The 13224-nt window shown below is 35.6% G+C and overlaps 2 protein-coding genes across 3 annotated transcripts; both read right to left on the reverse strand.

Moving 5' to 3' along the window:
- Nucleotides 1–632: 632 nt before the first annotated feature.
- LOC25493382 (uncharacterized) lies at nt 633–3308 on the reverse strand. 2 transcript variants are annotated; one of them, XM_024781479.2, is made up of 4 exons: nt 3157–3308; nt 1854–2714; nt 1483–1641; nt 633–1108 (listed from the first exon to the last, which is right to left on the reverse strand). In XM_024781479.2, exons 2-4 carry the CDS (start codon nt 2706–2708, stop codon nt 821–823), a joined length of 1302 nt encoding a protein of 433 aa, XP_024637247.1. In that variant the 5' UTR covers nt 2709–2714; nt 3157–3308; the 3' UTR covers nt 633–820. The 2 variants fall into 2 exon arrangements, with proteins under 2 accessions (XP_024637247.1, XP_013457324.1); XM_013601870.3 differs by having other exon boundaries at nt 3149–3307.
- Nucleotides 3309–4037: 729 nt separating this feature from the next.
- On the reverse strand, nt 4038–8465 carry LOC25493383 (uncharacterized). Its single transcript, XM_013601871.3, has 2 exons — nt 6966–8465; nt 4038–4360 (listed from the first exon to the last, which is right to left on the reverse strand). Exon 1 carries the CDS (start codon nt 8112–8114, stop codon nt 6981–6983), a length of 1134 nt encoding a protein of 377 aa, XP_013457325.1. The 5' UTR covers nt 8115–8465; the 3' UTR covers nt 4038–4360; nt 6966–6980.
- Between the last annotated feature and the right edge of the window lie 4759 nt (nt 8466–13224).

The raw sequence follows: 13224 nt of genomic DNA on the forward strand, positions 1-13224 counted from the left end.
GTGAGATTGTGAAACATAACGGGGACCAACAGAGGAATTCTTTGTGTATCAATGTCCCTTGGTGTGATGCGGCGACCAATATGGACTACAGTCAGGATCACACACGAAGTGAATTTGAGCAGGAATTGGGAACTGATAGTTCCATAGTTGTGACAGACTCTAACTTGTCAAACTTTAGTGCTAATGTAATTCATGAAATGCAAGTTTTAAGGGCTTATTCCTACCGTAACCCAACAAGCTATGGATTTTCTAAGTGATTCCTCGTTTAACATGGGTCAGAAAGAAGATACTGTTGATTTGACAGGAAACACAAGTCAGCCATTTCAATTGGTGGAACATAGAAAGAGGGAGAACAAGACGCAGCAGCCTCATACGAGCAAAGGGTTCAAGATGGGTGATTCCAGCTGTTCGCATCGCTAGTTCTTTGATGGGAGTTCACTTTCATACTTTTTAGGCCTTTTAACTGTTTTAGTTCTTTTTCCGCTTTTGTTTTTCTAGAGGGTTTTGGTTTAATCACCCTTCCCTCTTTATACTTTCTTTCTTTATTTTAATCTATGATCAGGATTCTGCAGTAGGTGATCCCTCTGCACCTCATATAGTATATTGTCGCTTTATATGCTGGGTCAGCCATATGAACCAAAAAATAGTGAATTAAGCCAAAAATACAAATTTGTTTTTCTCCTATATCTAGCAGAATACACAGAGAAGTGTAATTATTCAGTTACCCTTTCCAATCATGTCTTTATTCATCTTTGATAAATCGATCATATCTTACCATAATACCATCAATGACACGCCACTTATATCATCATATATGTAACTAACTATCAGAAAAATTTACGTCGGCGACAAAAGAAGAACGAGAAAAAAGTCTGAGTTGTTGATATGGGAGCTGTTCTGCCACCAATATGTAGAAAAGCCCCATTACTCCGGTGTGCTCCTTGGTGCTGTTGTAGTTAGACTCTAGAGTCAAAGTTTCACCATCAATTATCTTAACAGAACCTGGTTTAGGATAACATGTGGACATTCCTACAATGTAGCCTGATTCATTTCCTGCTTCACTTCCCTTTCCGTAATTTGGTATAGAAGAACATATAACCCTCCCATCCTGAAAACATAATCCACAAATTTCACAAAACAAGCTAATATACAAATACAATGTTTAACTTCTGGGTCAAATGTATAAGAAACATCGATGGTACTAAATTGCAAATATATGACACCATTCTCTTCTTTATTAAACATTTGTTACCCTCTATCGAAAACTATTACATGATCAAATAGAGGTGATTATATATGATAAAAAATGCCAATATTGTCTCGGTGTCCGACACGTGTTACACATCTTTAATCTCAAGTGTCGGTGCTATATTGAGTGTAAATATGGAATCCCTCTTAAGAGGCAGAATCATTATTGATTAGACCCTTCCAAGTATTTAAGAATTACTGCAATCTATATGTACTGTGACTATTGCAAATTACCTGTCCAAATAGGGTTGATCCAATTCCACCTGAATGCTGATGAGCAACACCATAGATCACATAGCCACCGGTTTGTAGTGGGAGACTTGTCCTTTTTACATGAACACACCCATTTCCCTCCTTTTGATCTATGCTGCAAGATTTAACTTCATACTCAACCTGAAACAAAGAAATCTATGTTGCTCGCATTATACCCAACAACTTAATGGACTAGTGTTATATATGTTTTAAGAGTTAAACTAAGATTGAGATAAACAAACAACAAATATGGATTCCCTGCAGTTGATAGACTCTCACTCTACATTAATTCAAGCAATCATCACAACCGTCACCATTCCACAAACTAAATGTTTCTTAATGAATTTACTTACCTTGCAATCATGGTCTGAGTTCAATTCTTTTGAATCATCTGATGGTTTCAAAGTATCAGTAACATCAATTATATATATCTTAACAGGCACTATAAAATCATCCCAATCAACCCATTTCACTGTGTATCTTAAGTAGAGGTTTCTCTTTGGACCCTCAAAACCTTCCTTCAACTTGCACCGTGTATGATCATAACAACATAACATACCTCCTTTATAATCAGGCCTTACAGACCTTCCGTACTCATCCACCGTAACATTATAAAGCTCGCACTTACACTCGGTGCACCCTAACTTATCCTCTGCACCTCGTGTATCGATGGCATGAACATTAACCATCCATTTCTCATCAAACCCTTCTGGAACCTCTGCAGGATTACCTACCTCTATACCAAAAGGGTCCGGAATATCTGTCAGTGTTCCTCTTGTTTCGGATCCAAGGCCAAAGTATTGTCCAAGATAATTTCCCTGGCATATGCCACTGTTTCTCACAAGAACATGATCAGAGTTTTGTAGCATCATGTGGCTATCATTTTCTGTGTGTGTAACATGTTTTCTTTGATGATATCTTCCAACAACCCAATGATGGAGATAAGTTTCATGGAGAGGTATAGGATTTCCAGATTCATCAACTACTTCAGCATGGAAATCCTTGATTGCTATATGGCCTCTTGGAAAATCAATATCATAATAATATCTATTGACAACTGATCCAGGTCCTAGCTCAAATTTCGGGGACAAAAAAACAGCTGATTTTATCTTATCTTCAGTCTTCACAAAAGAACTTGAGCATGGTGTGCCAATCAGAAGGAGAAATATGGCCAATGAAAATACCAAAACTCCAGATACAGAACACATATTGATCTGTCAGGAAAATAGTTACTAGTAATTAACTAATTGTTGATTAAAGAAATATTAAACAGGTGCAGATTGCAACAAATGTATTATTTTCATATAAAATTCGGACATGATAGTACTACAAGAGAATTATGCAATCAGATATAAGTATAATAATGATCAAAGTAGTCTTTAGGAAGCCTTTGATGAATTCAATCAAGCTTACAATAAACAAGGCAGGAAGAGTTTGCAAAATGCATAGGCACAGCAATATTAAAAAGAGCAAGATAATATACAATGATGATCAAGATGTTAAATCACAGTCACGTTGTAATGCAATAATATTAATACCGTTGATGCAAGTTCAATTGCAATAACAAAGAGATATTAAAATTTTTAATTTTGTGTAGTGTGATCAATGAAAAGAAGAGAAGATCATGGAAAGGCTTGAGTTGCGTTACCTGCGTACCTCAGAAATGTAGTAGTTTGGAAACGACAGAGTTAAGGTTTGTTTGATGAGAGAATCACTTGTATTTATTATAGATGAATGAACGAATGAAAGTGTCTACTAGAGAGCCACCTGCTCACATGACACAATCTTTCATTTCACACTTCAATATCCATTATTAATATCGTTTTTTTGGTTATTTAATCCAAAAAGTACTTAATGCTTAACATTTCCCACGATGAGGATCCTGATCATTCTAAATTAGAAAATAAAAGTTATCCAAAAAAAATAGAAAAATAGAAAACGAATGCAAACAATCCGTTTTTTAAGATCATATCGGCAAATTTGATATTATAAGATTGTGTAATCAATGTATATTAGTATTTTTCTATTAAAAAAAATGGTATATTAGGATTTTATTTGAAATCCTATAAATATACCAATTTGTAGCATTTTCTTTTTGAAGGAACCGATTTGTAGCAGATCATTTTTTGTAAATTCTCGTAGTTTACTTGGAGGCAAGCATAGTAGGCGTAGGCTGCTTATTCTTTAGCACGTAGTGACATCTCTAGGCTCTAGCTAGCCCCATGTCTTCTTTATACAAATATAATATTAAGGTCTTAAGTTTTGTTCCCCTTAAGATGTCAGGATTGATTACGCCGGTGCCAATTTCAGCAGGTTGGTTCATACAAAGTTTTCCTCCCCACAAGTGGCTGGTGAATTCGGACTCATCAGATTAGTCAGTCTTCTCTTTTGGCCACATACCGAGTTTAAAGAAAAAATAATTTTTTTATGATTAAAAAATCGTAATTTAAGGTTAAATTTTTCAAGGCAAACTAAAAAGGGATGTTCAAAGGTTCAGTCGATCGCTCAATCGCAAGCAGCAAAAACTACACGGAAAGTGAACACGAATCAGAAAAAGACGTTTATTGAATTTATTCCAAAACAAATATTGGGATAGCACAGTTTATTTAATTTAATAAAAGAAGAAGCAAAAACTATCATAAATACTATTTTCCCCCACCAGTTCCCAAGTCCACACGGATATGCACCTGTGCTTGACTTCCTTCTACTTTCTTCCCATGTGTTGATTCTTTTTTTTACAACATTGAGATGATGGATCACATTGGACATGAAAACTCTTCGTTAAGCTCCCCATTAAAATCCAGACCAAAGGATATCGGGATGAACTGGCATGTTAATCTTCCTTACAGCATATATCGAACTGCATACACAGAAAAGGAGGGAAAATTCCACTGGATCAGAGACAGAAAAGGAAGTTGCAGAATAATATAACTATAAACAGGAAATAACACACCACATTCAACCCACTTTAGGAAATTGTAGTGATACATTAAAATTGATAATTGATGTCTGCAATTCACTTGTATAATTTAACAGAACATCTACTGACCTATTTTACTAACATCTAATAGAGTAGTGCCACAACACACATTGAGATACCAAATGCAAAATCAGAAATTTTCTCTATCGGGACAAATGGCCCTTTGAAGTTGGAAGAAGAATCTTAAACAAACATACCCATGTTTGTTTCAACTTCCAACAGAAGTGCAAGGGGCGGGAGTCAATACGAGGGAAGTGAACTCAAAAACAAGCATTACTATCATTTGGTTTGCATAAAAAATAACCTGATGGAACTGCAATAGTGGAAATGACAATACCAAAAGTCTCTAAAATGACATAAAAAATGAGCTGATACGCTATTTTATTCTAAATACTAAATTTATCCATCACATTTTTTAATTCAGAACTACTTCACAAAGTGGTTTTTTATGTTTTTTTATATAACAGAAATGTCAGCACAAAATACCAATTCCTTTCTTTCAACTATTCTACCCAACCAAGCAAGTAAAGAGAACACTTGACTTTTCATACTCGCATTCTTTTAAATTTAGTTGCTATGGTGGATCCATTTTTCACACAATTAAAATCTTATACTCGTATCCTTCCCATTTATCTCATATGAGATTTTCATTTTCATAAGAAAACAATAAAGAGCCTGACATTAGATGAGATACGGCCTGAAAATGTGTTTATAAGTGGTGAGCAGTCTTTGCTTCGCCTATTAAATTGGTTTTGTAAGAATTGAATCAGTTCAACCCAAATTCTAAGATGGTATCAGAGTTAGAGCTCTAAGAAATTGGTTTATGACGTCTTTTGGGAGAAGAAGAATTTGATTGTCCAAACAAATAATGATACTGCTTAATGCAATTATCATAAATTGTTTTACATGCATGTGTTTTGCAATAAGATATGCATTGGAGGAAAGCTACGAGATGGACAAACCTTAAAAGTTATCGGATTTGCAAAACCAAACAATGGTGGCGCAATGATGCAACTCTAAGAGAAAAACATGTTGTAATTGACTATAACAATAAATTGATCCTGTTAATGTCTTAATGACATACTTAAACATTATAAAAAGGTTTATGTTAGGCATGGTTAGCCAATTATACCCTTCTACACTCTATTTACTGATGACGGTCAGACAAGTTATTAATGTATTTGTTTCTTTACGATCGAAATATTAAGTCATATCCATCTTTGTTAATTTCAACCTCTTTAATCAAATCCCCCTACATATTTCAGACCAATAAACGTCATCCTCACCGAGACAACGAGCAATCACACAAAACCACAATGTCCATCTCCCACAAGGTCAAAAATAATATTCTCAATATATGGTTGCATCTACTTGGGAATTTGGAGAATAAAATCAAAATTGACAGTGTTGGAGTCTTGGAGAAACATCGTGCACATTTTCAATAGAATAATCATTCGATTTGCTGAATCGTCAGCTTATTGGAAAATTAATCTTAAAAGATATTGTAGAAATAGATTTTAGGCATGATTCTCTGAAGATAAAAAATTTAGTACTGAAAAATTACATGATGTTTTGCCCACCCTGCGAATTTTGCTTATACTCTCCAGACTCCTAACTAGTATTGCTAATATTTTCGACTTTGAAGAGAAGAACATTGTAATTTTTTGGCGATCACATGTTATCACGCTAAAGATAAGTTTATTGACCTAAGGTTTGTAGAAATTTGATTGAAGAGATTGAATATAACAAAGATATATATGACTTAATACTTAGGTGTCGTAAGAAATAAATGTATTAAAACGTGTCTAGCACTCTAGCCATCAAGAAAAAGAAGACTAGAAAAAGATAAGTGGATGGTCATGTCTGGCATGAGCCTTATTATTATGACTTCTAATTATGGAATGAAAGTGATCAATTTTTTGTTACAATAATTCACAACACATTTTCCGCTTTGAGGTGCGCCACCACACCACCTCTTTTTTGCTTGGTGTTGCATTTGGGAAAGAAAAAAAATCACTATACATAGATAACTTTTAAGGTTGTCAATCTCGTGCCTTCTATCCATCCTCGATGCATATCTAATTGCAATGAAGTAGTGGTATCATTCTAATATAGTCAAATTATTAAACCACTATATCTATGGCAACATTCATTTTAAACTATCATACAATCATACATAGTCAAATTATTAAAAATGTTTGGACAGCCACAAAAAAAAAAAAAAAAATCAATGTGTCAACACATCATTAAAATATGCATCAAATTCAAACTCGTTAACAAACCACATGGTATGCAAGCAAATGGCTAAGAACATGTCAACCTTAAAACTTCCAACACTCTTGCTTGCAAACCTTATCGCGTAGCACTAAAATAACACATTAGCACCATTACTGAATCATCAATTTCAAATTTCTCAATATTTAACCATCAAGATTTTCAAGCATGAGCGATAAAAGTCCATTAAAAAGATAGCTAGTTCCCTTACCTTTGAATGTGACTCTCATCTTGAGAGAGGCTTCTGAAGCAATGCAGTCAAGTAAAGCTCTCCATGCTTAACACCACCAGCATCAGTCTTATTCCCCGTTGCCCACTTCACTTTCTTGTAACCCATTTTCGCAATCAAAGGCTTATACACTTTATCAAGATCCACACCCTTACTAAAAAAATGATCCAACCACAAATACCCTCCACCTCTCAACACTCTATCAACATCAAACAACAAAAACTCCAACATTGTCACCGGAATCCATCGATTCACCGCCCTCCCACACCGAACAATATCTACAACACCGTCAAACATCGGTAACCGCTGCTGCAACGGAACATGAAGCGGCACAAGTCCCCTTAACGCAACTGCCTCACTGTAAGGCGCCACAACATTCATTGTCGTTGTAACCACCGTAACATTCCTCACCTTCATTGCCGCCGCAAATGAGCCGGTACCACCACCAACGTCAAGTCCCAAACGTAAAACTGATTTCGCTGATTTCGCGATCTGAAGAAGCTGTTGAACTGGGAGATCTAAGTCAGAATTATAGCTAGTAAACTTAGAAACTTCACGAGAAGGTTCAAATCCGAGATTAGGGTTTTGACGGTTAAAACAATCGAATGATTTACATGAGTAACGATCCCAGATAACAGAGGAATCAGGTAAGGAAGAAGGAAAAGGATTTTTCGGAAGAGAACTCGACGAAGTTTGTTTCTTCGGCGTCGGAGAGAAACATCTCCGGCGAGGGAGAGGATGACAACCGCGAAGAATTAAGCTTTCAGCGAGCTCTGAATCAGAAGGACAAATCGAGAACGGTGTGTAGGTCATGTACTTATGAAGAAGATCAGGGTGGTTATGACAAGAAGAAGCAATTGGTGAGATGTGTGAGTAGAGGAGTAGATCTGAAGGGATTGATGATTTTGTGTTGGTGTTGGGGTTGGTGTTCTGGAGGCGCGTGAGGTGGTTGATGGTGGCGCGTATGGTGTGAAGTTGACGGAGGAGTTCATCGGGTATCGGTGGAAGTGGTTTTGGGGATTTAGGGGATTGGAGAGTTGTGGAGAGATGGTAGAGGGAGAGAATGTTGGTTGCTACCATTGCTATTAGGAGAAGAAGATTTAGTGTCATGGTGCTGAATGTGAAACCCATTTGGTTTCTTTCTTTGCTTTTTCTTCTTCTTCTTCTTCTTAAGCTCAGTGTAGAGTAGAGTAACTCACTATCTTGTCCTTATTTGTTTTGGTTAATTGGGATTTGAAAAGCTTAGAATGATATTTTAAGATTAACAAGTGGGGTTTGTGAGTTGACTAATTGGAATTAGAGTATTTCATGTGAGTGAGTGTTGGTGAGAGAAGTGAGCTAGTACTGGAGTAGTAGGTAGGTGTGTAGTGTCAGAGGTGAACTATCTCTGGTGGTGCTAACATTTATGATATGTGATGTGATTCTAAGCTAAGTTTGCTTGATTTATGAATCATGATCTAGTAGTACTAGTAGTAGTAATATATGTGGGACCAATCTGGGTTAAGTGTTTATTTACTGTCTTGATGATGATGTAAATATAAACTTAGAATTATGGATACTTCTCTGTTTATGTATTTATCTAGTGAACATTGAACAATAGGACAAAAGAATTGGTTATCACTTTCAGCTTTTGGCATGTAGACACATATTTTCTTGCGTTTCTTTTGTTTTTCAGTGGTATCATATTTGTTTTAAATTGTAACTTAACGAGGAAGAATAAAAAAAATAACTTGGTTGAATGGATGAAATAGGAGAAAATGCGAAGGGCAAAACAGCGGTATGCACGTGAATTTCGTCATGGATCATGTCGGGAGTGTTTAATATTCATTTGATTTCGTTAATCGTTCTATCTTTGGAAATGTTTTACTACTTTAAAAGTCTTTAACGTAAAGTCGTGAATTAGTGTTAACCGTGTTTGAAGGAAGGATGTAATAATCAAATCAAAGTAGTACATATTATATCGGTATTTAAATTGCAAAGAAAAAGCTTCTTTATTTTTAAATAAAAAGAAAAACAAGTACAATAAAAGCCTAAAATTTGAGCTGAACACGAGGCATCAAGTCCCAACACTGATTTTAACTCTAATGAGAAAGTGTGTCAAAAGGTAACACCTAATCTTAAAGAGCGTTTGAGCTTGACCAACAAATTTGCACAATGTTTGCCCCTCATGTTAGAAATATGCTCCTTTAACCCGAAAATCTTCAATAACAAAGAAGCGTATACATGCATATGTGAGTGATTCGGATGTTGAAGAAGATTGAGGACTTCTAGAGAATCTCTATTGATTACTAACATCAAATCATGGTAAACCTCAAATAGTTCAGCAAAAAGGGCATCTTCCTGCCCCTCGTTAGAAGAGAATCCAGCCATTCAATTTTCATTGTTGTCACGAAGTAAACCACCATAAATCAATGTCATCGGAAGCACCACAACTTTAATTAATATTCAACTTAACGCGTTCATCCATTTAACAATGTGACGATTAATGTGGTGCTCAAAGAAGTGAATATTAACAAAAGTTAGGTTAATACGCATAATGTCTATAAAATGAATGACATTTTGGGTTTTCCATTTCTTGTCGCCAAAAGTATGGTTATTTATGAAGTGTCAAATCCACCAAATAGCTATTGCAAACATGTTAGCAAAAGGTCCTTCGTATATGTTTTTAAGGATGTGAAGCTGAAGAAATATGGATGATTAACACTACATATTTGTTGCCAAACTTCCTTCGTTGGAGTACAATCTCTGACGTAGTGAAGCACATCTTCATCATGTGTTCCATACTGTTGACAGATAAAAGATGTTGCCAAGTTGCAGTATAATGTCGAAGCTTGTTAGTTGGGATCACATTGTGCATTGAAAGCTAGAGGAAATGTTTCACTTTGGCCCGAACTGACAATTTCTAAATCAAATCTCAACTTTCATTATCATTCAACTCTCTATAACGAGATAAAAGCCAACTATAGGTTGTGGAGCAATAATACCTTCTTGTTTGAGAAGCTCCACAAACCTATATATCCTGAATAGTATCATCAAAGTCCAAAGGATGGGGATTGATCAACAATCGTGTTGAGTTTGTTTGGAACCATTGTCATCAGTTTATTCCAATCTCATGATCAAACTAGAATTAGGAGCATCCGAAATGTTGACTAAATCAACCATGTGACAAAGCGCTCCTAGCCCCGTCTAGTTATCAAACTAGAATTAGGAGCATCCGTCACCGATGCGGAATCGAAAGCCTTGTCTCAAGGCTTCCAATGCCTTTAAAATACTTCTCGAGGTTAGAGAAATGTTTCCTTCAACTTTAATGTTCCAAATGTCGCCACATTTTATGTACTTGTGAGATAAAACCCTCACCAAAGTTCCAGAGGATCATAATGAAGGTTCCAAACTAACTTCCCAAGAAGAGCAATATTACACAGTCTAGTTTCCCTAATGGTGAGGCCTCCAAAATTCTTAGGGGAAGTAACAGTAGACTACTTAACTCTATTTTGCTTCCTATTACGACATGTGCCACCTCAAACAAAGCTCTTGGTGACTCTATCGATCTTAACACAAGTATTTTGTGGGTAAATAATGCATCTACATGGTATAAATAGGCATTGTCGTAGTAACTGATTTGGCTAGGCAAACCCGCCCCACTTTATTAAGGAAATTACCTTTCCAAGTTGAGAGTCTTCTATGCATCTTCTCTAAAATATAAACATAGAAAAAAACGTTTAATTGGCGAGTAAGGTCAAACAAACTCATAGGGGAATCATTATATAGTTGGGAAATTGCTCATATAACTTAAGAAATTGCTCGTTGACACCCTAAAAATACTTTAATACCTCAATGATGGTTAACTATTGTTGGGTTATCATATGTAGACATCACAATATTCTTGACAAAATTGTTGTTTTTTAATGACAAAAACTTGCTTTTTTTTTTCTTTCATTTCTAATCATTCACGGTATGATTCACCACAAACTTAGTGCTTGTTTGGTTTCCCGTTTGTAAGCCTAGGACGTGTGTTTCCATTGACATAATCAATTATACCACTAAAACAACTTGTTTGGTTCTCAAAATTTTGACGTGATTTTCATTCCAAAATCGTATCAAGTTGAAGCAACTATTTCTAGCTTTTGCGTTCACGGTAAGATTTAATTATACAGTTAATTAGCGTTTTCCTTTATTACACTCAACTTAGTTATGGAAGAACCAAACATGTCGTTTGCCATGGTTGAAAGTTGGTACTCCTTTCTTTTACGCTTAGTTATGGAAGAAAAACCTGTATCCACAATTATCCACTTGAACCACCCCCAGATATGACAGGTTTTCTCCGCCTTGAATAGGTTTGGGGTTTTTCTAATTTCAAAACACGGGTACAGGACGGGTAGAATATTACATTATTACTATTTTATTGATCCTTTTATATAAAAATAGAAACTCAAACCTTAAACCATTTCACTCACGTAGTCAGAGTGTAACTCTCAGACGACACTTACTCGAGTTCTCTCTTTTCTCCTTCATCACAGCCACCAATCACCATCACACCCTCGGTCAATGAAATGTTAAAGGGGAATTGTTAAAGGGTCATATTTTTTGAGACGTTCAAGTGAGCATATTGATGGATAATGCATTATGCATTACAATATTTCCCTCGGGCTAAACAATATTTTTGTTTTTTATAATAAAAAAAAAAATTCACCACGGGTACGGAGATTGAGTGGGGATACCTGAACCCGATGAGATTCAATTTCTAATCTTCGTTGGATATGGGTAGAGTAATGGGTGAATATTATGAGTTGCGGATGGGGACGAGAAAAGTAAAACTCGTCCCCACCACGCGCCCATTGTCATGCCTATTTACGTTGTGCTCCATTATCGTGGATATAAATATTGTTTGATTTTTTTTCTGTTTACACTCTTTAATTCTTGTATTTTATTAAAAAAATCAACATGAAAAAATATTAAAAATGACTCTTATGAATTTATCTTTTAAAAAAATGAATTTATGAACTGATAAAAATGAATTTATGACTTTAGATAAGTTAAAATAATTATTTAAAATGATAATTCAGATATTCAGTTTTAAATAAAATGAAAAGGATAATTTGGTCATTGTTCATTTAAAATAAATTTGTATTCAAACAACATAACTCATAAGTATCACTTTTAAGTGAGTATATTCAAACATAAATTAATTCACATCAAACTCAATTTTAAGCAAAATTAATTTTCTCAAACTCAATTATATCAAAATCAATTTTCTCACAGTCAAACGAAACACATACTTATTCACACATTCATTCATTCCATCATCCACACATTCCTTGTCTAAAAATCAATTCTACCTAAAATTACGCAAATACGCAAAATCAGAATCCATTCTCCCAAAATCATTCAAATGTCATAGAAAAATATGCAAATGTCACAACAATGTCATTAATTTACACCAAGAACAATATTGTCATAGAAAAACGATAATTTACGATCGCGAAAATTCTAAAAAAACAAGTACTCCTAAAACTACTGCCTCCTCCTTCGGGTTATCTGAAGCGTGGTTGTTGAGGAGACCCTAGAAGTACTCCACTGAATGACCGTCACACACCTGCTCCTCCGCCATGGCATAGACGGTCCATATGATCTGGAGTATGTTGGGACGATCTCTGGCATGATCATTCTCAATAATGACGTCCTCATTAGGCGGTCTAGGAGGTGGTAGCTCAACAACCTTTGTAGGTGGGATCATCAACAGAATAGAGACTCTGTAGAACCATATAGTGTACCCCGTTTCAGTCTGCCACGAATCCACTGCCACCAGACCCCGCTTAGCCAATGGTATGACATGAATCACGAAGTCCTGGAAGACATGGAGTATTTAGGATGAATGAAAGGGAGACAACAAAGTCCGGATGTATGGGAATGTTCTGCACACGTCCGTACTGCCTCTTCCTCTGCTCCTGCAAGTGACGGTGCTTTGTGCCATTGTTGGACATAGTCCAACCAGAGTATTGATTTGGTTCATCCATTCTTTGGATCTTAAAATAAAAAATCGAGACTCAAACCAAATTAAATCAACTTAGGTTGGTTCAGTTCGATATTTTTGAACGAGAACCAAACCAAATTAAATCAGTTTAGGTTGGTTCGGTTCAGTATTCTTGAACCAAACCAGACAAAATATATTTTTTCGATTTGGTTGGATTTAATTAAATTTTCTATTTCGGTTTGGTGCATATACAAATATAGAGATGGTGGG

This window comes from Medicago truncatula, chromosome 4, assembly GCF_003473485.1.
Source record: "Medicago truncatula cultivar Jemalong A17 chromosome 4, MtrunA17r5.0-ANR, whole genome shotgun sequence".
NCBI lineage: Eukaryota > Viridiplantae > Streptophyta > Magnoliopsida > Fabales > Fabaceae > Medicago > Medicago truncatula.

Bases quoted from the DNA above. Each gene is read 5' to 3' on its own strand.
- LOC25493383 (XM_013601871.3), bottom strand. From the start codon at position 8,114: ATGGGTTTCACATTCAGCACCATGACACTAAATCTTCTTCTCCTAATA.
- LOC25493382 (XM_024781479.2), bottom strand. From the start codon at position 2,708: ATGTGTTCTGTATCTGGAGTTTTGGTATTTTCATTGGCCATATTTCTC. The intron at 1,642-1,853 runs GTAAGTAAATTC...TCTTTGTTTCAG, and splicing joins ACTCAGACCATGATTGCAAG to GTTGAGTATGAAGTTAAATC. The intron at 1,109-1,482 runs GTAATTTGCAAT...TTATGTTTTCAG, and splicing joins GATCAACCCTATTTGGACAG to GATGGGAGGGTTATATGTTC.